This window comes from Podarcis liolepis (assembly GCF_965112155.1).
Source record: "Podarcis liolepis genome assembly, chromosome: 1".
Taxonomy (NCBI): domain Eukaryota; kingdom Metazoa; phylum Chordata; class Lepidosauria; order Squamata; family Lacertidae; genus Podarcis; species Podarcis liolepis.
The window spans coordinates 96101561-96126944 of NC_139554.1; the positions used below are offsets into that span (position 1 = coordinate 96101561).

Sequence of the window (25384 nt, forward strand, 5' to 3'; positions counted from 1 at the left end):
TATTATTTCAGACTCAAGTTCAGGGAGTGAAAATTCTTTCTGGGGCTAAATCTTGGCGATTTGGGTTTAAAATTAATCCTGAATGCCCAGCTTTTTTAAATAAACACTTTCTGTCACCTCAACAATTCCTTAATTGTACAGTACTTGGAATAAAAAACCTAAGAACAATTTAGGGGCTACGTTCAAAATTTTGCAAATCCTGAAAATTGTGCATATTTTGTGTTCAGACATATCTGAAGCTAATGTGGCATACAAATACAGCGAAGCCCAGCTTGCTTGAATAGCAGTTAATATGCAATGATATCGCCTTGGGGTACTGTTAACACAGACCTCTCACTCTCTCACCCTTTACAAAGAGCTATTAATAGTTAAGGATTTTTTGTTTTGCTTTTTAAACAGTATCACATTAGAAAAAGCTAGCAAGACAGGGCTGCAGAATTCAGAAGCCCATCTAGCATCTTAGAAAGAAAATGGGACTGGGCACCAGCATCCAGGTTGCAAGGAAATTGGTTTCTGCTCCTCTCTGACTCCTAGAAAATCTGTCTAGCTCCCAGATTTTGCACCCCTGCCAGTGGATATTCGAAATTAACATATTTGGCAATCATGAGCTATTTCAGATCATTCTGCTTCTAAATAGACAACACTTCACCACTATAAAACCAAGCCCTTCTGAAGCAAGCACAAGCAGCAATGAATCCAGTTTTCCTCCCACCTTTCAGTTGCTAAAAGGACTGAGACTGTGCGCACACAAACATTAATCTTTCAATCAATACTTTTTCACAACAATTAAGCGCCTAAAACAATATACAAGATTACTATTGGACAACATTCATCTCAAAGATTTCAGAGAAATGCAAGTAACATCCATAGGCAAAATATGAGGACTCCACATCACTTCTCTTAATTGTTTGTAGCATGTGCATTTCTTTGAACTCTTGGTTATTTTTTAAGATGAACTTAGCATTTATGTTCACCTACGAAAACTTTAAAAGTTATGATACTTTGAAGCACCAAGCAGAAGACCCAAAAATAGGTCTTTCATCTAATGTAGGGGTTTTTTGCCCTTGCCAGCTTCTAGAACCATTTGGGCATTCTTGCTGCAAATATAATTATCACACACACATCAATAGCTATCATTTGTATTTTTTTAAAAAAGAAAAATGTGTGTGTTAAAATAAAAGACACATTCTAACATCCTGTGTAGTTTGGCCCCATAGGGCGGGTGCTAATCTGAAAAAACACTTGAAAATAATCAGAATACACTAATCTCAAAGGTATGAGCGTCTCCACCTCCATTGTTCTGCCTGGACACTGAGGTCCAGCGCCGAGGGCCTTCTGGCGGTTCCCTCGCTGCAAGAAGCCAAGTTACAGGGAACCAGGCAGAGGGCCTTCTTGGTAGTGGCGCCCGCCCTGTGGAACGCCCTCCTACCAGATATCAAAGAGAAAAATAACTACCAAACTTTTAGAAGACATCTGAAGGCAGCCCTGTTTAGGGAAGCTTTTAATGTTTAATAGTGTTTTGTTGGAAGCCGCCCAGAGTGGCTGGGGAAACCCAGCCAGATGGGTGGGGTATAAATTATTATTGTTGTTGTTGTTGTTGTTGTTGTTGTTGTTGTTGTTGTTGTATTTGTGACACACCGCTCTCTAACGCTCAGTTAATCAAATGGAAAGCAATTTAAGGTTACTTTAAAACTTACTTATACTGTGACCGTTTCAGATATACTTCAGTAAATGCCAGTATTGTTTTCTACGGCCTCACTCAGTAAGATGTGAACAGGGGAATGGATTTGTAAACAATGTATTTTTTTTTATTGCACACTGCCAGTCACAGAGCTCTCAACTCCCATAGCAACACAACATAATCCTTAGTTTTAGGATTGTTGAGACTCATTAGCTCCTAACACCTGCATTAGTCAGGCATAGAAAAGATGTGCTCACCTAAAGGAAAAATTAAAAGCAGCAACTCAGAGACAAGATGAAGATAATTATTTCCGGGTGTGCAAAGTAAGCAATTAATTTATAGTAAGCAATGCACTTTTTTCTGCTGAGATACAAAATCTCTGTGGCACACTGGGTTAATGCATCTGGCTGTTAACCAGAAGGTTTGTGGTTCAAGCCCACCCAGGGGTGGCTGTGGGCAGGATTCCTGCATTGCAGGGGGTTGGACTGGAAGCCCCTCAGGGTCACTTCCAACTCTACCAATCTAGGGTTTTCTGATTCCTGACACGATATGACAAACAAGCAAAGCTGATTCTTTCCCTTTTTCATATATGTCCAAGTCAACAAGAGTATCTTAATGAAATCTGTGGATCACAATCAAAGAGCCAGGATTTTTTTAAAAAAAGTTTTCAACAGTTGGTCCCCAGTTTCCTTCCCCACTAGAGACTTACAGATATCCAAATATGAGTACCCCTTCAGAATGTTTGCAATATATACTTCTCTGAGTTCAATTTAAGGTCTCAAAGTTATCAGAAGGTAGGGCAGTTTAATATAAGATGCTCTGAGAGCCTTTTCAGCTGAAGCATGGGGGTAAAAATCCTTGAAATAAGTCAACAAATACATTAATGCATGGGGCTTTCCCCATTCGGTCCTCAAAGGAGCCCTGTAAAGGTAAAGATAAAGGGACCCCTGACCATTAGGTCCAGTCGTGACCGACTCTGGGGTTGCGGCGCTCATGCCCAAAAGCTACTCAATGCTTAATTAAGAACATCCGCGTTGGATCAGACCAAAGGTTTATCAGGTCTAAAATTATGTTCCCCCAGTAACCAACCAGATGCCAATGGGAAGCCCTCAAGGAGAACATGAATACAATTGTCTTGTTCCTCAGCAACTGACATTCAGAGCCATATTGAGTGTTTCTAATGATAGAGGGGAAATTCTGGAGTCTCCCATCGTGTGAGAAGGCCACAGTATTTGACCCTTCCCTAGAGTGTGCTTCTCAAAATACTTCATATGCTCTAAACAGCAGCATTCTCCTTCACATAGTCAGGGTGAGTTCTAAAGACAAGTTATCCTGAGGTTTAAATTAAGACCTGGTGACATTGATCATAGATACATGGGATCCTAGCCAGGACACTAATGCCCCCCACCTTAAACACAAATGCATAAGCATTTAAAGGTAACTATTAAAAACTTACTTTAGCAAAATTAACACTCTCTTGTTACTTATCTACTCACATTTCTATCCTTCTTTATATACAGCAAGGATAGAGAGTAGGATCCAGATGGCTGGCCAGATCTTGAGCTCCCCCACTCCCCCCCTAAGTGGACAGGGCTGACCACCTGTCACTCAAAGGTGCCACCATTAAATCTGTTGACCCAGCTTCCAAAGGAAAGAATCCTTAGAGTCTAAGAAGTGTAAGGTGGCAAATTTGGTGGAAGACAGCTTCTCCATCCCTTTATCCTCACAACAACTTATGAGCATAGGCTAGTCTGAGAATTGTGACTCATCCAAGCACACCCATCTGTTTGCAAGCATATATGGAATCCCAGGCTTCTCCAAGTCCAATTTCAACATTACACCATACGGCAGCAACAGTGGAATATAGAACTGCGACCTGACTTACAAATCAAATGCTGCCTTTGTTTTTGAACATATGCATTTTTTTCAGGAGCACCCTGATCACATTAGAGAAAAATGTGATGGTCTGGAAAAACACCTGGTCTGCACAAACAGAAGACGCCACACCTAGGAGAGCATCTCCTTTCTACCTTTTGTACTTGTAATCACATAATATATTTAAAAACCTCATGAGTCAACACATTTAAGGATAAGGGGAAAAATTACTTCATACAGGACTTCTAAATCATTTATCCACACCCCAAATGCTATTAAGGACACCATGTACCCTAACCAAGTCTCACTGCGCAAAGCAACAAGAGGTGCTTGTACTCCTTTAGCAGGAAAACCAATAGACTAGGGATGTCATTCAGAAGGGCAACAAGATAAACACTCCCCCAGCACTGCTTCCCCAATCAAGTAAGCAATCCCCTCTGCAGCTGCTCTGAAGCACAGAAAGCAATGTCAAAAGATCTGATGACTGGTTTCAGCATTACATCTTGTTTGGCTGCAAGAGCAAATTTATTTCTACCTTAAAATGGATGGACAGCACTTACGAAGTGATTGTGCTTGTTGTAATTTCCATAACCATGAAAAGCTTCATCCACTAATTTATGAAGTCTACACAGATTAATTCATGCATATTACACTGTTGTTGGAGGCACAAAAGCAGGGCAGAACCATTTTCTTCCAGCTAGTTGACAAATCACGGTATTTTCCTCTCTCCCACTGCCAACTGTGCTAAGAGGAGAACATCTGGGTCAAAGTAGGAATGAAGAGAGGCACTTTCACATAGAGCATTTGTGATGCCACCGTGGACTGTGCTTAGTTGCGGGACTTCAGAGGAAATCTTCAGACCTTTCTCGTGATACATTAGCATGTGTTTTGTTTTTAATGTTGTTATTAAACATGATACCAGGATGGACATTACAGATGAAGTCAAAAACAGAACCACTAAAAGCAATTACAAGTCCTATAAAAAAGGAATGCTAAATTGCTATCAATTATGAACTATTTGCTTTGAAAATCTGGTTTGTCACATCTGACAATCCCACAGTAATTTTTGTTGACCCGCTGTCCCATAACTCTGAGAAGCCTGGAACTAAAAATGCAATAGTGCCTGGCAAATATAAATCCCCAAACAAACTACTGTCAGGCAAAAGTCCTACACATCAAACAGTTCCCACAATGTCTTGTGCTGTTAGCTAGCAGGAAAGTCCCATGATGGCTCCATATTCACGGACATTAGGAGACCACAGAGCTTCTACTTCCACAGGTGATACTTTGGCGAGAAACGTATGCAGTCAATCCTTTGGGTTAAATTACTTGCATATAAAATACAGTGGACCCTCTGGTTGCGAACGTGATCCGTGTGGGATGCACGTTCGCAACCCGCAGCGTTCGCAACCCGCAGCGGCACTTCTGCGTATGTGCGGGTTGCGATTCTGTGCATGCGCAAAGCGCAATTTAGCGCTTATGCGCATGCACAACTGTCAAAACCTGGAAGTAACCCGTTCTGGTATTTCCGGGTTTTGGCGGTCCGTAACCCAAAAAACGCAACCTGAAGCGTCTGTAACCCGAGGTATGACTGTACTAAATTGAAATTTATGCTTAATGAACTTTGAAACAAGGATCTTATCCAGAGCTGAAAGTTATTTTAAATAAATTATATTTACAAGCTTTCTGTCTGGACTATTTTGACAATAAATTGTAAGCACAAAATGGATATTGGAAGAAAGGGGTTACCCCTCAAATGCTGAAAAGGAACTAGGTGCAGCAAGACCATCTTGGCTGTGAATCCTAGAAGACCTGCTCCCTTCCTTGCAGGCCTTTTACTACCTGGCTTGTGAGGGCAGGGCCCGACTGACTCCAGCTACAAAAGCTTAGGCTGCTGAACAAACACTTGAGCTGAGGGACTGTTGGAGGGGTTGTTGTTGCTGATTGGGGTTTGTTTTGTATCTTTGTTTTAGATCTTGTTGTGATTTATACTGAAGTCATGCACTTTGGTTGTGTGTGTTTTTTTAAAGTTGTATTTATTGTTTATGACTACTTTTGTTATGTCGTAGTTACATATTCTTTTCATGTTGTAAGCTGCCTTGAGAATAGTTTGAACTGCAGAAAGGTGGCATACAAATAAAATTATGTATGAATGTATGACATAAATTAAGCAACAATTTAAAAATACATATTTTAAATCATGCATCCTGTTTTTGGGTGCACAGGACAAATTTTTATCCCATCTACTCTGAAGAAAAATGAAAGTGACTATGCTAGTAAATTGGTTTGAGACCCGCAATTAATAAATTATTTCTAAAGAAGTGTGATATACACACACACAGTGGTACCTCGAGTTACAAATGCCTCAGGTTACAAACGCTTCAGGTTACAAACTGCACTAACCTAGAAGAGATACCTCGAGTTGAGAACTTTGCCCCAGGATGAGAAGGGAAATTGTGTGCTGGCGGCGCAGCAGCAAGAGGCCTCATTAGTGAAAGCACACCTCTAGTTAAGAGCAGTTTCAGGTTAAGAACGGACCTCCAGAACGAATTAAGTTTGTAACTAGAGGTACCACTGCGCACACACACCCACACCCACACCCACACACCCTATCTATAATAAAACTATTCATAAGCATATATCCATATTAGTCAAGTTCACTGAACTTACATCAGTCCAAGGCAGCATGGCCAGGGATGAGAGAACTGTAATATCTGGAGGACCACAGGTTAGCCAGCCCTGAACTAAAAAAATGTTTTAAATTCAGACCAAAGAGAAGAAATTACTCTGCACTTCCACAGCTTGATGATCACAGTGCCAAAACTGATAGAGTGTATTTTCCTTAATCATCCAGCCCAGGCTCTGACAGCCAATATCAATAGCAGAAATGGCCTGCTGGATGGAAATATGGGGTAAGCCTACACTGTAGCAGCACCCCAACTATAGAATTCTCTCCCCATGGAGGTGCAACAGCTTGTACCTTTTCAAGCTGCCAACCACAGGTGAAAATGTATGGATTTACTTAGCCTTTTTTTATATAGAATTGTAGAATTGGATGGGACCACAAGGGCCATGTAGTCCAGCCCCCTGTGATGCAGGAATCTTTCGCCCAACGTGGGCTCAAACCCACAACCCTCAAGTTAAGTCTCGTTTTCTACCAACTGAGCTGTACCAGAACTTTTGGCATAACTGCCAAAGGAAATCAGGGATTATTATATCATCTACTAAAAATTTTGTTATGTTACTATAATCATTGTTTTGTTGTTGTTTTTATATTTTTAACTTTTTTATGTTTAACTTTGTTTTATTAATTGTTTCACTAACTGCCTTGAGATCAATTCTGAAGAAGAACAGCAATAAAATAAGCAAATCACAACAGAGAAAGCTGCCTACGAGGGTAAGATTGCGCTATTAAGATTTTTTTATTTTAATTTCCGTCTATCATCCATCACCCATCATTATAGCAGGGACAGATGCCAATGTCATTCAGCTTCCAAACCAAATAACCGTTTCATCATTCCAAGCAACCTGGAATGCAAAGATAGACGATATTCCTCTGAGAATATATAAATACAATTTAATGGCTGCTGTGTTATTAAAGAACAAAAACAAAAACAAGCCCCTCAAAGGATTTTAGATAATGTCAAAATAGCAACAGCTTCAGAACTAAAAGAAGAAGAAAAAAAGTTAACAAACAGGACAACTGCCAGTTCAGCCACTGAGACCATGGTGACAGTGTATTATCCGTTGTTTTTCTATGGCAAGGAAAGGACCTTGAATAAACATGCAGCATTGCCAGCTCATGGAGGAAGCACACTGACAGGAAGAACACAGGACACTATCTTACAGAAGATCAGACTATTTGCCCATCTAACCCAGTATTGTCTACTCTGACTGGCAGCACCTTGCCAACGTTTCAGACAGGAGACTATCCTATCATCTCCATGTCTCTTTCTAACAAGAGAACCTGGGACCTTCAGCAAAGCATCCCCAATTGATGAGCACATATGATTGAAGCGGAATGGTGTAGCCCATCAGGGCAAGGCCAAAACAAACTTACTCCTGTGATAAAGGATACAATGGCGCTACCATCGTTCCACAATGCCCAACTGGACTGGAAGTTGAATCTTCCAGGTTATCTAGCAGAAAAAACTATGGGGTGCAGGATGGGCCATGTGGCACCTCCAACAGTCAAGGTGCTCCTGAATATATCCAGGGAGCCTCCAAGCACCTATGGCCTGAAGCAATGGCCTCACTTTGCCTAAAGGTAGGACCAGCCTCACAGTCAATACACATATAACTTCCACACAAAGGAGCAGAACAAAGTATTGCCACTACTCTATGTTACTTTGCCCTCTTTTCCTGATAATGTGTGCTAGAACATGTGGAATGCGACACGCATAGTGTATAGTGCATTTCCCTACACTTGACAGCCAATGGCCTTAAGTAGGTGCAAGGAGGGGAGAGTAGCACAACGAGGTCACACCTGGCATGGTTTGCACATTATACAATGCCAAACTACCGTTTAGCATGAAGAAGCCAAGTGTGCTGGTGTACATTTTGAAAATCGTGGCCACTTTGGTCCTCTTACAGTCCTCCTGCTGCTGCACTACCAAGAGCATTGCTTCTAAAGTCAGGCTCATGCTTGGTCTCACTCCAAACAAACCACAAGCTGTAACCAAGATTTGTTTGTGGCTCGCCACTCATACTTTGTTTGGAGCTAGACATACATGATCCCAGATTTGGATGTAATGCTAAACCAAGTCATGGTTTGGCTTGGCTCCTAGTAGTGAGGCAGCGATCAGTGGCCACAATCTTCACCCTGTGTACCAAGAAACTTGTTTTGCCTAGGGCAGGGCCTGATGGGCCATATAAGAACTGCTGCTTCTGCTGCTGCCCAGGTGGACTCCCCTGCTGAGCACCTGTGGGCCCCAGTCCTGCCACTCACCACCTGGTCTAGGGAGGGGCCTGACAGGCCTATAAGAACTGCTGCCGCTGGGCAGAGAGGGCTCTGTTTTGTGTGTGTGTGTGTGTTCTTTAAATTGCTGTTATTTTTTACCCATGTCATTTTAAACTGTGATATTAATGCTATATTCTTAGTTTTAGATGTTGATTTATGTGGAAATTGTTTTCAATTAGGTTGTGTATTTTTTGAGGTGGTTTATTTATTGTTTATGACGTTTGTAATTATGTAAACCTTGTCATGTTGTAAGCCGCCTTGAACATTGTTTTTAACTGTGGAAAGGCAGCATACAAATAAAATGATGATGATGATGTTCACAGTTTGCCATGGTTTGCCTTATGGTGACATGAAAACTGAGCCATAGTGTTATACTACAAGTGAATACAGAAGGCAAATAGGGAAGGCAACTCTATGTCTAAAATGTTTAGCTCAATCCTGAAGAGTATTGATCTTGGGACACTAAAATTAAGTATGCTTCCATGCAGTAAAGGAATCAACATATTTAATTACTGCAAAATTTGTAATACCTTCGGCCAACTTATTTATTCATCAACACAACTATGAGAACAACAGTACTGTGACATCTTGCCAAAAACACAGTTAAGAATAACTATAAAACAAATATCAGGTGCAGTAATGTAAAAATGTTCATTCTAGAAGCAACACATGACTTGTCACAATGCTGCTCACAGCATAGGCATCTCAAATTGCATGTCCCCAAAGTGGCATTACCTAGTCTCCAATAAAATATAATAATAATAATAATAATAATAATAATAATAATAATAATGACAATAATAGTCTTGTATCAGCCCTTCCGTTCCCAAATGTATGCCAAGGAGTTAATGGATGAAAAGAGACAGACAGACCGTAAGAAACATAATAAAGGTGGGTTTCAGTAACTGATACAGTTGGATTCAAACAAGTGTATTGTATAGGAGGACACTTTAGAAGAGTTTCCATAAACTCATCTTTATGGAGAAGGCCTGCAGGTGATGTTTTGCATGTAGAAGGTCCCAGGTTCAATACCTAGCATCTCCAGGTGGGACTAGGAAAGTCCACTGTCCAAAATCCTGGAGAACTGCTACTAGTCAGTGTAGACAATACTGAGCTAAATGGACGCGTGGCCTAACTTTGTACAAAACTGCTTCTTGCACATCATAAACCAGTTCATGTATCAATTGTCATAAGGATGCTAAATAGGGTGAGAGTATCTAATGACATCTGAATAGCAGGTCTAAGCAATGTAATTAAGAAGGGATAGAAACAGGCCATGTTCATGGACTAGGTTAGATGGTACTGGCATAAACAGAATGATGTGTGCTCACTGGTAGAAATGATGGGATTTATTTCAAGGAAGACATGCTAGACAATATTTCATTTGTGATGAAACAACTATCTTCAAAACCACAGCTTTCCAATTCCCACAAAAAGCCATGGTTTGATTGGTTCCTTAATCATATGTGATTAAATGATAGCTACACTACAGTTCTCACTGTGATTTATGCTTAATTGCACTTGTTGTAAGAACTAACCATGCAATTTAAGCTCTCCATCACTAACCAGCACGCTCTGAATAAAATGCATCTATGATTAAACAATTATTGTTCCTCTTTTTCATTTAGACTGATTTTCTATAATGCAACATGTAAAGTAGTTCCAAATCCATGTAGTGCAGTATCACTAAAATATTAAGTAGTTCTGTCACTTACAAAAGTAGCCTGTCAGGAAGCTTAAGCATGCAGGCTTGCAATACAACATCATGTATAGTTACAGTTATGCCTTTAGCACTCTAACCAATAGAATCATGAATACACCAAGTGATGTTTACAATGCATGAGGATCATCACACACAGTACTGCTTGCTGCTTAGATTAGATGCAGTAGCTGTTGGGAATTAGAGTTTGGTACAACAGTAAAAAGGCACAACTTTTTGTCATTTTATACTAAAATACTCAAAGTACATAGACAAAACTAGCTGTTTAGCAAAAAAATTTAAAAATGTTTAAAGATGTAGCTGGACAGTTTATAGCCCCACCACCCACAAAACACATATGGTGTAATTAATGCCTCACCAGATCATGTGGGATATTTAATTGCACTGATCATAACCCTTCCAGCACTTGGGGGAAAGTAGCCCCTTTTTTTTAAGAGAAGGTGAACAGGGGCAAGCAAAGAAAGGGTGGAAAGAAAGGGAAATTAATATTTCTATTATCTGGAGTGAGCTGGTTTCTTTACAAATTGCTTCCGGAGAGCTTTTAAAGAATCCTTCTGGGTCAGTAAGATAGGTCGGTTTCAGTGCTCAAGCACAGAAGTAAATTTACTTGAAAAGCTTCATTTATCTGAACCAACAGAGGCATAGATAATGAAGAGCAGAAATAAAGGTCTACTGCAACCACACCAACAGCTTAGATAAACCAGCCAGATCACAAGGAGGAAGCCGTTGGGATTAACCCCCAAGATTAAAAAAGTCTGAATCATGGAAATTATATACAAATACACACACACACACACACACACACACACACACACACGTGAGCACAGAAAGCTTTGGTCTCTCCCCTCCCCCCTTCTCTCTTTGGTCATCCTAAAAAATATCATATTTCTCTGCTATCAATCAGAATTAAGCTGCTTATGGATGCGTAGCAATTCGGTACATGCAGTTGCCAGTAGCAACAGAGCATACAATTGTAGGGCTCTCCTCCTCCTCAGCAACAGCAGCAGCAAAAAGGAGGAGTGACCAAAGAGGGGCAGCAGCAGATGGGACAGCAGAGCAGGGACAGCAGAAGGAACAGGAAAATGAGAGGCAAGGGAAAGGGCAACGGATAGCAGCAGTAAGAAATGGAAACAGTAACAAAAAGCAGAAAGGACAGTAATGCTGGGCCAGAAGGAGCAAAGATTCCACGGCAGTAATTTATAAAAGGACAAGAAAAGGACAAGAGTTGCAGGAGCTTCAGAAAACTGGTGGAGTAGTGACAGCAGCAGGAGGAACTCCAAATGACAGAATCAACAGCAGGAAGTTGACAGAAGCAAGTGTCTCCTATTTGTAGACTTAACTACTCCGTCCATTCGGAAATCAACAGGGCCACTGTGCTTAATCCCGATTCGCCAAAGTGCTATGCAGCAGCTGTCTGGCTGCCATTCCCCTTGCCCCACATGTTGCCCCCTCACCACATGTTTAATAGCAATGCTAGTCCTGTACAGGCTGTTGAGAACTTGGCAGCCGGCTAGCACTGCTGCTCAGACCTAGTGTCTGTGCATTAATCTGCACAGTAGCATGTGTGCCGAGGGTGACACCGGTTTGCATAGCGGTTAAAGAACAAACGACCTGACAAATGAGTTCCTACAGATAATCAGGAGGAGACAATAAGACACACTCGTAGACATATATATACACGTGTTTACACCTACAAACGACATCTCCCCAATGCTCCATTGTCGGGAAGAAGGGCATTCCATCCAAATCACCTTGCGAAGTAGAGCAGCTGCCGCCCACGCTGGCGTCGACGCACGCAGCACGCTTCGCCCCCATGCACTTGCCCACGCTCGCCGTGCAGATGCAACTTAGGCACCCACCAAGCGCCCGCGCGCAAGCCGGCCTCTTCGCGTGCATGCATGCACTGCACGCGTGAACCCCTGCAAAAACAGCATGCATGCCCGTGTCAGCTGCTCTCCCATCTTGCTTCCCGCACAAGTCCGCCCCTCGGCTTGCACCCCCCCCCACGACCTCTCTCCCGTACTTCGCCCTTAACCCAGGAGTGAAGGGGAGGAGACGCCGGCCCGGGAGGGGGGGGGACACACGCCAGAGGGCGGGGTCCAGTCCAGAACTGGAGCGGGAAGCCGGCAGGCGAGCAGGTGAGGAAGCCGGGGAGGGGGGTGAGAAAGAGAGGTGAGGCCCGAGGAGGGCCCCGCCGTCGGCGTCCGCCTCTTACCTGCTCTCCGGAGCGGCATTCTGCAGCAGGCGCGCACCAGGGGCGGGGCCTCTATAATCCTCGCGGGCCTCCGGGAGCCTTGCAGGAGCCCGGCGTCGCTGGCGGCGTCGGCGGGCCCCGAGTTCCTAAACTTCCCATGGCCGCGGCGGCGGCGCAGCGAGGGGCCCCCGGAGCATCAGCCGCCTTCGCCGCCTCTTCGCGCTGCTCTAGCCGCCGCCGCTTCTTCTTCCGCTTTGTTGTGCTCCTGCTGCCGGGCTGGCTCTAGTTGGCGCTCCTTGTCGGGCTGCGGCAGGGCCGCCGCCGCCGCCTCGCATGTGCTTGGGGAGGGCCGGCCAGGCGGCGGGGTGGGAAGGTGGCACACTTGCCGCGGGGAGGGGAGCCACTCAGGCGCGGCGGCGGCGGCGGCTCCTCGAGGGGACGCGCGGAGGGGGCTCTGGCGGCCACCGCCGTGTGCAAGAGCTGCTGGTTCCGCGGCCGGGGCCTATCGACTCCCCGCGCCGCCCTGAAGGAACTGCTTAGGATCGGGGCTGTCAAATCCAGCCCATCTGCTGCAATCATAATCAGTCTCAACTGAATGGCTCTGACAAATCTGTGCCTGCAGCAGGGGTTAGGGAAGTCAGGGGGAGGGAGGGAGGCAGGCAGGGGGGTGAGGGGAGGGAGGGCGTGAGGGGAGCTCTCGGCGAAATACTGCTATTGTGTGCTGGGAACTAGGGTGCCTGCGAAGTGAGAGGCAAGCGGGGAAAGAGAGGCGCTGGGCTGGGAGAAGGAGGGGGCAGAAGTGCCCCCCCATAACACCCACTTTGCAACAACGACAAAAAAGACACACACACGCAAGAGCTCCCTCTGTTCCCAGCTCCGTTTGTCAACCCTTCCCCCAATAAACCCCTCCTGCTAATTAACTAAATCAACAATTACTGCACCTTAATCTGATTAGCAGTTTTGCTCTGGAGAAACAAGCTGGTGCGAAAGATGCCAGCCTTAATTCTTTTTTCCTCAAGACGTGAGCCCCCCCCCCCATGCATTGTTTGAAACTGACAGGGTTGTGTACTTTTTTATGTTGCAAACTTGTCTAACGTCAAGTAACAGCAAGTGTACAAAAGGACATTTGGGTTACAAGAGTGGAGGGCAATGGTGCTAATGGGAAGAGTTTGTAAATATTAAGGAAGTTGAAGGGAGTTTGGCTTTGGGAAAACATTGAGTGGCTCACTTTCTGGTTAAGGCACCTCAGACTTTCAGGGGAAGGGTGTCTGTGGAATTTCCAAAGCTATATAGTGAGTGCAGTGGCTCCTTTGGGCTCTGGAAACCTTCAGGAAAGTAAGATCAGGGCAGTTTCAGGATTGCTTTTCTACCATCTATTGATGTATATATAATGTACCCAGAATTACAATATCCTGCACACTGGTGATGCAGCTGATGTTTGAAATTGAGAAGTTTAGAATACAGTAGTACCTCGGTTTAAGAACTTAATTTGTTCTGGAGGTCCGTTCTTAACCCGAAACTGTTCTTAACCTGAAGCACCACTTTAGCTAATGGGGCCTCCCGCTGCCGCCGCACGATTTCTGTTCTCATCCTAAAACAAAGTTCTTAGCCCGAGGTACTATTTATGGGTTAGCGGAGTCTGTAACCTGAAGTGTCTGTAACCCGAGGTACCACTGTACTTAGTAAGGAATCCTGACACCCACTTTGGTGACCATGCTTAGCAGTACTTTAGGCAGAAGACCCCTGGGAAATGCAGTTTCCCAGGGCTCTTGAGACCTTACTAAGAACCCAGAAGCCCTGGTAAAGAATGATAAGAAGCCCTACTGTGGGGGTTCATTTGGCGGAGAGACATGGTCAGGACCAACCAAAGTGTCAGAAACAAGTTTCAAGATCTCAAAAATTCTTTTTCAGACTGGATATTAAACAAAGAGGGACAGAGGCAGGGAGGATAAAATATGCCTTGAAGCCCCATAATAGGAACACAATAAGCTTGCTTAAACCTAATCAGGCCATTTGACTACCTGTTTTATCCAAGTATACACAAATATGTGACTCATGAAAGATTCCTTCTAATTTGTAATAGTACAGAGTTGGGAGATACAGTGATACCTCAGGTTAAGTACTTAATTCGTTCCAGAGGTCCATTCTTAACCTGAAACTGTTCTTAACCTGAAGCACCACTTTACCTAATGGTGCCTCCTGCTGCCACCGCTCCGCCAGAGCACGATTTCTGTTCTCATCCTGAAGCAAAGTTCTTAACCCGAGGTACTATTTCTGGGTTAGCGGAGTCTGTAACATGAAGCATATGTAACCTGAAGCGTATGTAACCCGAGGTACCACTGTACTACTTTTTAAGGATAGTACTGTTCCCAATATGACCCTAAGTATCAGGGAAATGCAAAAAAATATAATATAGAACTCCTCCTCATTACCTTGCATTGTTATGCATCACTATACTGTTTAGATACATTTATGCTGTATATATTATTTTGGAATTGTTTTATTGGAAATATTTGTGTGTTGTTGTTTTTTAAAAAACCCTTTGTGCTGCAAGTTTTCCACAATCTCCCTGTAAGGAAATGGGAGATCTGTGTAGCTACATACATACCATACATTTAAAGTGCACAAGTGCACACACAAATAATCATTGGAACTATAATTTGCTAAGGGTCCTAAGAATTCTAAACTACACTTTCCAGGATTTGTGGGGGGGGGGAATTGTGGGGGTGCTTTAAATGTATGGTGTGTATGCAGCCTAGGTGTGTCCTAATCTCACCAACCAACACCCCACCCCACTCTTAAGAAGTTCTACAAATTGTAGAGCTTAAAAACTGAGCAGATGGAGTTGGTTGGAGGAAGATATAAAATATACATGGAGACTTCTTGTTTTCTAGGCTGTTCTGTTGCCTGGATGGCATAGTAAGGCAATGAAAACAGGACTCTTAGAGAGTAGGGCCCCTCTAGATGTGGAGTCTGTGTTTGAATGGGGAATGCTCATCTCCACAGTATTTTATAAAAGTATGTGCAGATCTTATTTCTAAGCAGACACAAAAAAGTCACTACTAGTAGGTGAAGAACTTCTGCCTAGTAACTACATCTTATTATAATGTGGTGATAAGTGCAAAAATCCTTAGAACGTTTGGGGGGGGGGGGCTTGATTCTTGTGTATACACATTTATTGTGCTACGTCTGCAGAAAAAAATAAAAGTTACTTCCAGGAAGATTTCCAGGTCTACTTATTTAGATTAAATGTCAAATGAAGGAACTTGTCGGCGTTTTGGTAAAAGACTTTGTATTCTTGCCAATTAGGAGAATGTCTCTTGCTGGAGAAATAAAAGATGCACATAAGACTAGTGAGCTAGAAGTGGCAAAGGAATGTAAGATAAGGAAGCTAATCCAAATAAACGGCAGAAACATAGTTTCTAAGCTATAAGGAAGGAAGTAGAGTATTCCAGGCCCCAGTTCGATAAAGGACTTAAGCATGCATCTAAATTTAAATACATAAACACCTCCTCCCCCAGAAGAGCAGATTTAGAATAGAGACAATAAAGTCATATATATGCACAAGTGACCTACTGGGTTGTGGCTACAGAGCACAGTTTCCCTTGTCCTCAGTTAATAAACATCAAAGTTCGTAATTGGATTCACAGTACATTAAGCCTCTGACATAATAAAAAATAATAATGCCATTGCAACAAACTGTTATCATACTATCAATAGTCCTTGCTTCGAAAGTTACCTTGCTAATTACAAGCCAGTTAGCTCAGCATTGATTTTGGGTACAGTAATGGAAACACTGATGTGGGGCTCAATTAATGCAGCTTAATGAGAGAAAAGTAAGATTGCATTCAGTCAGCATGGATTTTATGAAAGCAGATTTTGTCCGCTGCATCCTACCAATGACAGTTGTTTGGTGGACAAAGTAAATTCCAATAACATTTGTAAAAAGGGTCTGCTTGGCTCCATCTTAGCTAGCATGACTTCCCTGTAGGAACAGCAGAGTTGGTCCAGAGAAAAAGCAAATACTTCTGCCCACACATGGTTCTTTATTACAAATGTTCATAGAAAAGTGTGGGATCCAACTACAGCCCTCAATTAAAAAAATTTCCACTCTTTTCAGTAGATAACATCTTACAAATTAAAAATAACAGCATGTTATCTCAAAAGTCTGGTAATACTGTACACTATTTTCACATCATGTAACTTCACATTAGGAAATCATGCTATAACTGGACAGTCTCCTCAACTTTCATGTTAGGAAAAAAAATGTGTAGGGGATTGATCCTGTAAGTTTACAGAGATGTAGTGGCGATGGCTTTTAGAATGAAGCCAGATAAAAAAGAAAAAGCTCTGTTCATGCAGGTACTGAGGCCTGGACATTGCCCAATGTAATGGACAAAATTGTAGGTGAAGTTGGTCAGCCAAAAATGTTGTTTGGGAGGATACTGTTGCACTCGTGTTCTGCTTGTGGACTCCCATGAACATCTAGTTGACCCCTGTGAAAACAGGATGCTGTGCAAGATGGGCCTTTGGTCTGATCCAAAGGGGTTCTTTTTAATGAGAAAAACCATTACACTTTTTCAAATACAGGAAGGAAGAGAACTCTTGCTAGCAGCTTGCTCTTTAATCTAAGGTCCATCATAATATGAACCACAAATTCTTAGACATAGCTTCTGTGGAAGAAAAATGCTTGTAAAAATAGAGAATGGTCATAGAATCATAGAGTTGGAAGAGACCACAAGGGCCATCGAGTCCAACCCCCTGCCAAGCATAAACTCGGTCCACTGAGCTCTCCCAATAGGTGGGCAAATTCAGAGTCCAAAGTGTTGTCTGTACTGCAGTAATTAATGAGAGTTGGATCCTGACCTGTTAAAAACTAGAGTAGGGCAGAGATAAGTTTAGTTCCAGTGGAAGGGAACCTAAGTTCAGCACCTCCAAGACATCACATGTAGAAAGTCTGTCTTAAAACATGGCTTCATCAAATGAGATTTTAACCATAACTAATAAATTTCTAGAAACTCATCTTAAATTTCCAATGCTCTTTTGTACACAAGGGCAGAACACACACACACACGGTGTGTGTGTACACAAGGGCAGAACACACAAGGGCAGAACACACACACACACGGGGAGAGAGTCTATATAACCCATAAAAGAGCATGAAGTCTAATTGATCTTTATAGTCCTTGCCTTATGCAGTAAATATTTGCATAGTCTTATGTAATACTTGTGTATTTGGGTGGTTGGATTGTGTACACATGTGGAAATAGCAATCTTGTTAGTGTACGTTTCATTCGTTTTTTAAAAGCAACAAAATTACCCATCCCCACCTATTCCTTGTATCCATACCCCCTTAACCCTCTTCTTCACTCCTGTCAGATTTCACTAACCTTTCCCCAACCATTCCAATTTTTATTTAGAGAAAAGAACAAGGGAAGCCCCTGCATAAAGTTTCATTTTATTTATTTTTGAAAAACCAGTATAGAACTGTGCAAAGTTTTGTTGCCCAGTGCACTGGGACCTAAAAAAGTGAGATGAGAAAGCTGTCCTACAGTGGCAAGAGGATTCCACACATGTGTCACAGATGATTTTCTTCCTCAGTGCCAGATCTTGGAGAAGGAATGTCCCTTTCTCCAGCCAAAGAACACTTTGGGATTTTTAGAACTGAGCAAAGATAGACACACACTGCATTCCTAAACACATTTACTTGGAATCAAATTCCATTTAAATGTAAGTAAATGCATACAGAAGTGTTCTGTCAGCTGGAAACAAAGCCAAGCAGTGATTTCATATGTATTTTTTTGATTAAAAAAACCCACTGATATCCACCTGGGGAATGTCTCTGAAATCTCTGCTCAAAAAACAGCTTTTTCAGACTGAACACTGAGCATCGCTGAGATTTAGGTTAGGGATAGAGAACCAACATTGACTGCTAGAGAGTCCTGCTTAGAATGTTGCTTTGATTTTCAGGGTGTGCATTTAGCCCAGGGCTCAGCAAGGTTTACCTCGCCTGGGCCGGTTCACTCCAGCGTGCCCGCGATTTCCAGCGTCTGTGCAGACACAATTTCCGGCGCCACGGAAGTGAGTCCCAGTGTTGCACTGGTTCAGCACAGCACGCAGGGACTCACCGAGCGGGTGGTTCAGTTCGGGGGCGGCTCAGGGGCCAGTTAAATGACCCCTGTGGGCCGCTTGTGGCCCATGGGCCTTAGGTTGCCGACACCTGAACCAGCTGATAAGAAAGCCGCAATATTGTATCATTTACTCTTGAAAATAATCCACGTAACGATTTTTACTAGTTCTAAGAGCTAGAACACAAGCGTATATAACGTTACAATATAAATAGCTAGTTGTAATTATCAAAGAGTCATGAAACAAAAACAGTTGTAAACTCCAATAAAACATTATAGAACATGTCTCTCATTTTTGCTCTCTTTCTGAACTTAATTTGTGAAAGGGGGGGTATTCTTAAGTAAAAGTTGCTTCTGAAGTTTCCATATTACAGTGGTACCTCGGGTTACATACGCTTCAGGTTGCAGATGCTTCAGGTTACAGACGCCGCTAACCCAGAAATAGTACCTTGGGTTAAGAACTTTGCTTCAGGATGAGAACAGAAATCGGGCTCTGACGGCGCGGCGGCAGCAGGAGGCCCCATTAGCTAAAGTGGTGCTTCAGGTTAAGAACAGTTTTGGGTTAAGAACGGACCTCCAGAACGAATTAAGTACTTAACCCGAGGTACCACTGTACAACTGACACATCTGTATCACAGTGTATTTCACCATGTATGGAGTCCCAAGTGTTAGTGCATATTCAAGTTCAAGCAAAAATCTTTATCCAAAGAATGGCCTGCAATCTTTTAATGTAATGCTGCCTATCATGGATGTTTGCATTTTTTGCAATTGCAATCTTCTAAACAAAAATGTTTTCCACTTAATCAACAGTGACTATTTTCACTGCCTTTAAAAAACACAGTTGATGACCATATAAATAAGGTTCTAGAGAAAGGGTGCATTTTGAGGCATGCCGAAGACACATACTAGAAATCTGATAGAAGATGCCCAGCAACATCTGTTCTTGAGTGTTTGGCAAAGTACCATGATTTAAGCTGAAAACACAAGTATACCACATCAAATGCTGAACCAGATTGCCCTGAAGGTTGTATCTATGCCAGTATTGTCACTCACTAAGCCTAGAATTTTAGATAAACCAAGACATGTCTTTTGGTCAGGATTGGGTTCCTATAACTCAGGAATAAGAGAATAGGAATCAGGATTTCTTAATGTTAAGGGAGTATGTAAGGAAGTATTCTAGACTTGACCTCTGTACAGTCTCCCACCTGAAGTGAGCTTTGAAGTGCAGGTTGAGCATCTGACAGCTAACTTTCGATAGACAGTCTAGTCTACACCTTCAAACACTCTTTTGATGGAATACCACCAGCTACTGATAGCCAAGAAGCTCCTTAAATCATCACTCATCTTCATCACCTCTGCTATTTCCCTCCCAACTATAAAGAGTTTCTATAGGATGCTATCCCTTGGGAGGCTCTCCTGCTGCATACATTTATATCCTTCCCACATCAGACAAATACCTTCCCCTTCTCCCAAGCCCTTTAATTACTTTTTAACATTTTAATATTACTTATTTTTTAGTTCTTGTTCAATTCTAATGATTGGTCTCTGTGTGTATCTGGGTGGGGTTCTTAATCTGATATTACTGTGCTGAATTTGAAGTTTTTTTGTACTTCGGCTTGTTTTTATTTACTAGTAGTTCACATTTTATCACATTTAGATGTTTTAATTTTGTTTCATTGTATGTTACCTAGAAACCTCTCCCTGGAGCAATTAATAAGTCAAACAAAGAAGCAAACAAACAAAGTTTGAAGCAGGGAGCCTCTACACCCAGGAAAGGCTCATTGCTGTAAACATTGTTCTCAACACATCAAATGCAATGGTGGGGGCAAGAAGAACAGTGTGATTTGGAGGGGGCATGCTAAATGTGCAGCTCCAAGGCTCCTTTCAACATGCTGACCCACTATATGGGGGGGGGGGAAGCATGAAGAATATTATTATCAGCAGAAGTCACTTGGTACACCACCATCATAGTCACTTATAATGATTGGATGTGGTGCTAGGGTCATAAAATAAAGGTAAAGGATCCCTGGACAGTTAAGTCCAGTCATAGGCGACTATGGGGTTGCGGCTCTCATCTCACTTTTAGGCCAAGGGAGCCAGTGTTTGTCCACAGACAGCTTTCCAGGTCATGTGGCCAGCATGACTAAACCGCTTCTGGCGCAACAGAACGCCGTGATATGTTCTCTTTGACTTTCATATGTATATAAGCAATGCACATAAAATTATTCCTAACCTTAAGTATTTCCACCGACGTGGTATTTGGCTGTTAGCATAACGTGACTGCAAAATGACAGACCAGCAGTGATTTTGATGTTGCACCTTTTAACAACTTATAAGCCTCCAGTAAAAAATAAATAAAATGGCTTTGCTGGATCAGCAAGTCTTAGGAGTTGGACATTTGCTGTATATCACTTCAACAGCAGTTTCAATACACTCTTTTAATGAGTAATATCTTCAATACTGTGGCACAATCATAATATATTAGAATAGATAGATAGATAGATAGATAGATAGATAGATAGATATGTATTTCTGTGGGATTTTCAATGCTGAATATTTAATACATTTGAAAGCACTTAATCCCTTTCTTTTTAAATGTAAGGACAGGAAATGTTTCCAGGGCTTCACAGAGACAGCTTGTATTACAACAGATAAATACATTTGCATTTTTGTTTGATACTTTGATCTCAATGATCTCATTCAGTAATGAATCTCTAAGCTGGATAATTTTTTATTTTTTATTTTAGATTTGCATGTAATCCAATATCCTCCCCCACCCCAAAGCCACCATTCCTTTGAGTGGACCTGTGCTTAACTCATGCGGTGATACAGTTGTCTATGCATGCTGTGCCCACTGCCCTTCAACTGAACCATGGACTACAGTTCAAGAGATCCAGACAATAACCATCTGCCTTACACAGATGGGATCAGGTAAAATCAAATCCCAACATTTTTCTAGCCCTTTAAACCTTTGAAAGTTGTAAGCACATCTGAATACATAAGAGTTCGTTCTTAAGAAAGCAAGCCTTGAAAACAAACAAACAAAGGAAAACTTCCCAGGACTGCATATTTAATTGTTCCACGTACTTTCCTTTGGTCTGTGCATGTATTTGAACAAACATCCATATGTCTATGAGGTTATCTGCCCTTTTCCCTGCTGGAGTTTGTGCCTTTCAGCTTAGTAGAATAGATTATATTTATTTATGACATAAGTCTAAAGAATATATTTTGCTCAAAGCCTCTAATTAAAAGAAACCGTTCCAAGAAATACACCTGTTTACATTTCTGCTTTTTGTTTGCTTGCTTCCTTTGTTTATGAAGCTTGCTGTGAATTTGGTCAATAGATTTTCTAGTTTTTATATCACTTAGTACAATGTGCAGGTTGAAGGAACTAAAATTTATATAAATAGTTCAGTTATATGCTCCTTTTCAGAATCATCTTATAAAGCTATGCTTTAAAATGGAATATATGTTCACTACAATATAGTGAGCAAATAGACAGAATGGCTTAAAAAAAATAATAGCCAGTGTTAACCATTTCAGCTTGAAATTCTCATTTATTGCTCTGGTAAGACTTCTGTAAGTAGCATTAAGAGGAAAAACTGTGGAGTAAAATGTGCCTGCTAAAGGCCATGATAACTTTTAAGTTCACAGTTTCCCCTTCAATCAGTCACTAATATGACACAAAAAATTGATGCTACAGTCCTATGCATGCTTACTTGGGAACACAAAGAACCCATTGAAATCAGTAGTAATTATGTCTAAGTAAACACCCATCAGGTTACACTGCACATCAGGAATGGAGTTGTATGCAAGATAGGGTAACTTTTTATTTGTTTGAAATTTGCCCTTGCTGCTTGATGCCCTTATCCAATACAACCATTTCCCAGACAACATATCAGTAAATAAAAATATTTAAGAAGCTATATTAAGTTTACACGTGACGTAGAAAACTCTGGGAGTATGAAATTAATTTGGGGGGGAGTGGAGAGGTAATACCAGCTGGGCACAACCCTCAGGGCCAAAACAGATGTGACATTATTCATGCAAGTGAATGTTTATTTTAAAGTAGATTGCAGCTGGGGGAGCCCAATCCAAATAGGTACCCGATCCAATGTCAGGGAAGGGAGTGATTTAATCATTTGCCCCTGCCAGAGCCCCAATATGTATATGCACACTCCTTGCACCAAATAAAATAAAGTAAAACATTCAAACAATTGCATCTAATTTGGCCCACAAGTCCCTCACTACCACTTGCCCCTGGCCTGTGTTAACCAGCTCTTATGAGTGCAATCCTACACATGCTTATTCTGAAGTAAGTTCATGGGAGCATATTCCCAGGTAAGGAGCATATATTAGTTGTTAGTTGTTGTGCATTACATCTGATTAGAATAAATGAAAATAGTTTTATTCGAAAAATACATGTAGCTCTAACGAGCAAATTGCACAGGAAAATTTGAATCTGCTTCTTCGTTCAGCATTTTTTAAAAAGAGTCCCTAAGCCACTATTAGAGAATGTATGAGCAGTCTGAGTACTCGTCAGATTCATTGGTGGGACAAACAGTGATTTTGCCTTGGATGCTGCCAAGACAGTGCAGCTGTAGGCTCCCATTGCTGGAAACATACTGCTAAACGCAGTCGAAACTCCCCTGGGGACTATTCTTTCTGAGGTTGGAGAGTATGGACATTATAGGTGTTGTCTTCTGGACTAACAGTGGTCAAAAAGACCCATCCCATCCATGGGACTTGATGACATGTGTAGGGTGATTGAGGTTTTATAGGGTAGCTGAGGTTCAGGGATTTTGCAGAATATGATTTTTAACAATTCTAAGAACACTGTAAGTATAGATCACAATTTTACCAAGTTCATGCAGTGATAAGCCAGTCTTCCACATTTCTCAACAAAGCCATGAAACTAATTACACAACCACAACTAAATGAGAAATCCAGAGAAACAATGGGCAATAAGGTCTCACCACCAAGCACAACATTAAAAATGAGTGGCTTAGCGAGTAGTTATATGCACACTCTAGTGACTTACCACATGGTAAATGATCATCTGTATTCACCCTATGTCTGCTTGTCCATTGCTCTATTTAATCATATTCTTAGAGAGTCCGACACAAGAGAATAAGTAAGTTGCTAGAAATCTGTGTAGAGTTTGCACTTACAGTTAAATTTGAAATAGCAATCTTCTCCCCACCCCCTAAGGATATGTAGCAGTAATGGCAAGGAGTAAGTAGGTTTCTCCATTTGTTTGTAGTCCCATGGAATCCTTCTCTAGGTAAGCAATTTACAGCTAATCACAATTGTTTATTCTTAATATCTTTTTTCCATGAAGAAGTCCTATAATGTAATTTTGTTCGTGACCAATTAAGTTTTCCCAGTAGATGTTTATGATTACAGGACAAAGCAACCTCTTTAATACTTGCCAATCCTTAGCTTGCAAACATTAAACTCCAGAGGATAGAGACCTGCTAATACTTTCAACAGATATACAAATATATCTCATTTACCCCATTCTAGAAACCCCATTCTATTAAACACATGCTTTGTAAATGCCTAACTTCCTATCCATTTTGAGCATTCCCTTGGCTGCTATCCTACATACTCAAAATTTTGTAATGTATCCAGTAGTCTAAAACTTCCTGGTATTGGTCTACAGTAAGTACTTCTGGAATCTACACCGAAATAATGCAGATTCACAGTAACATGTTTGCAATGCCCACTGTCTGTCGCCAAGCCTTCTCTCATGTAAGTATCCTTCTTATTTATCTGTCAAGTGCTGGTGCAGGGCTACCAGGTGACCATGATCAATACAAAGTTCTAAGTTCAACAACTGTATCTCACAAACTATGCTCTCAGACAACACTGTAGATAGGTAGGAACTGTAAAACAAATATTTTAGCCTCAGCTGCTGCTCTGGGCTTATTGCTGATTATGCATTTGGCTTTCTTAAGACACTTCATCTTTCAGGTTCTGTGATCCCTTGTTCATTTTTGAGTTTTTGCAAACTTTTCATCACTAATCCTTGGAGTTTGTATCTCTGCACAGATTAGTCTTTATTAGTGCCTGACCCATAGGACTCTGCTCTTTACTTCCTAATCTGCTCCTCTAGATATAGATTAAGGCACCTGCCAGCAACTGTGGTTTCAGAGGCACCCATCAGTTCCCTTACTGTTTCCTAAATAATTTTTTTTTGTTCTTGAACAACCAGAATGATCCCAATCTCTTCCCAGAGGTTCCCCTTAAGTTATTTGGATAAATAAAGCCAATGAAAAATTAAAATCAGTTACAGAACAGTGGATTAAATTAGAAGTAGTATCAGACACATTACAAGAATTGGTTTTATGCTTGAAAAGAGTATCACAAGATTCTAATTAAAGTAGATAGAAAATAATAAGAAGCTACCCACTGGCATTCACCTGAAGTTCCCGCTAACATGAAATGAATTTTAATCCTGCATTATGTCAAAAGGCCCTCCCATGAAACTCCGGGATAGTAAGAGAAGACAGCCTAAATTAGATAGATGGATGAATCCTTGAGCAAAAATTAAAAATATTTTCTACCCATTTCTTTCTTAATTGCATGAAATCAGGTTTATCTTTATGTATTTATTTTAAAATATAAACAGTGTAATTATATTTTTTTTGTAAAGGTAAAAGGTAAATGTAAAAGACCCCTGGACAGTTAGGTCCAGTCAAAGGCAACTATGGGGTGTGGCACTCATCTCACTACAGGCCGAGGGAGCCAGTGTTTGTCCACAGACAGCTTTCTGGGTCATGTGACCATCATGACTAAACTGCTTCTGGCACAACAGGATACC

At 41.6% G+C, this 25384-nt stretch overlaps 1 protein-coding gene across 12 annotated transcripts in view; it reads right to left on the bottom strand.

Moving 5' to 3' along the window:
- Nucleotides 1-25384, bottom strand: part of NCKAP5 (NCK associated protein 5) — a 629163-nt gene that overhangs the window by 344329 nt on the left and 259450 nt on the right. For 3 of the 12 annotated variants that reach the window (XM_083487644.1, XM_083487638.1, XM_083487640.1), the window contains exon 1: nt 11988-12151. The exons of 8 other annotated variants lie outside the window; for them this stretch is intronic. In XM_083487644.1, coding sequence (XP_083343770.1) covers nt 11988-12136 — 149 coding nt within the window. In that variant the 5' untranslated portion in view covers nt 12137-12151. Of the gene's footprint in view, nt 1-11987; nt 12152-12451; nt 13044-25384 lie in introns of those variants that run through there. One more of the 12 variants, XM_083487639.1, reaches the window with a different exon arrangement.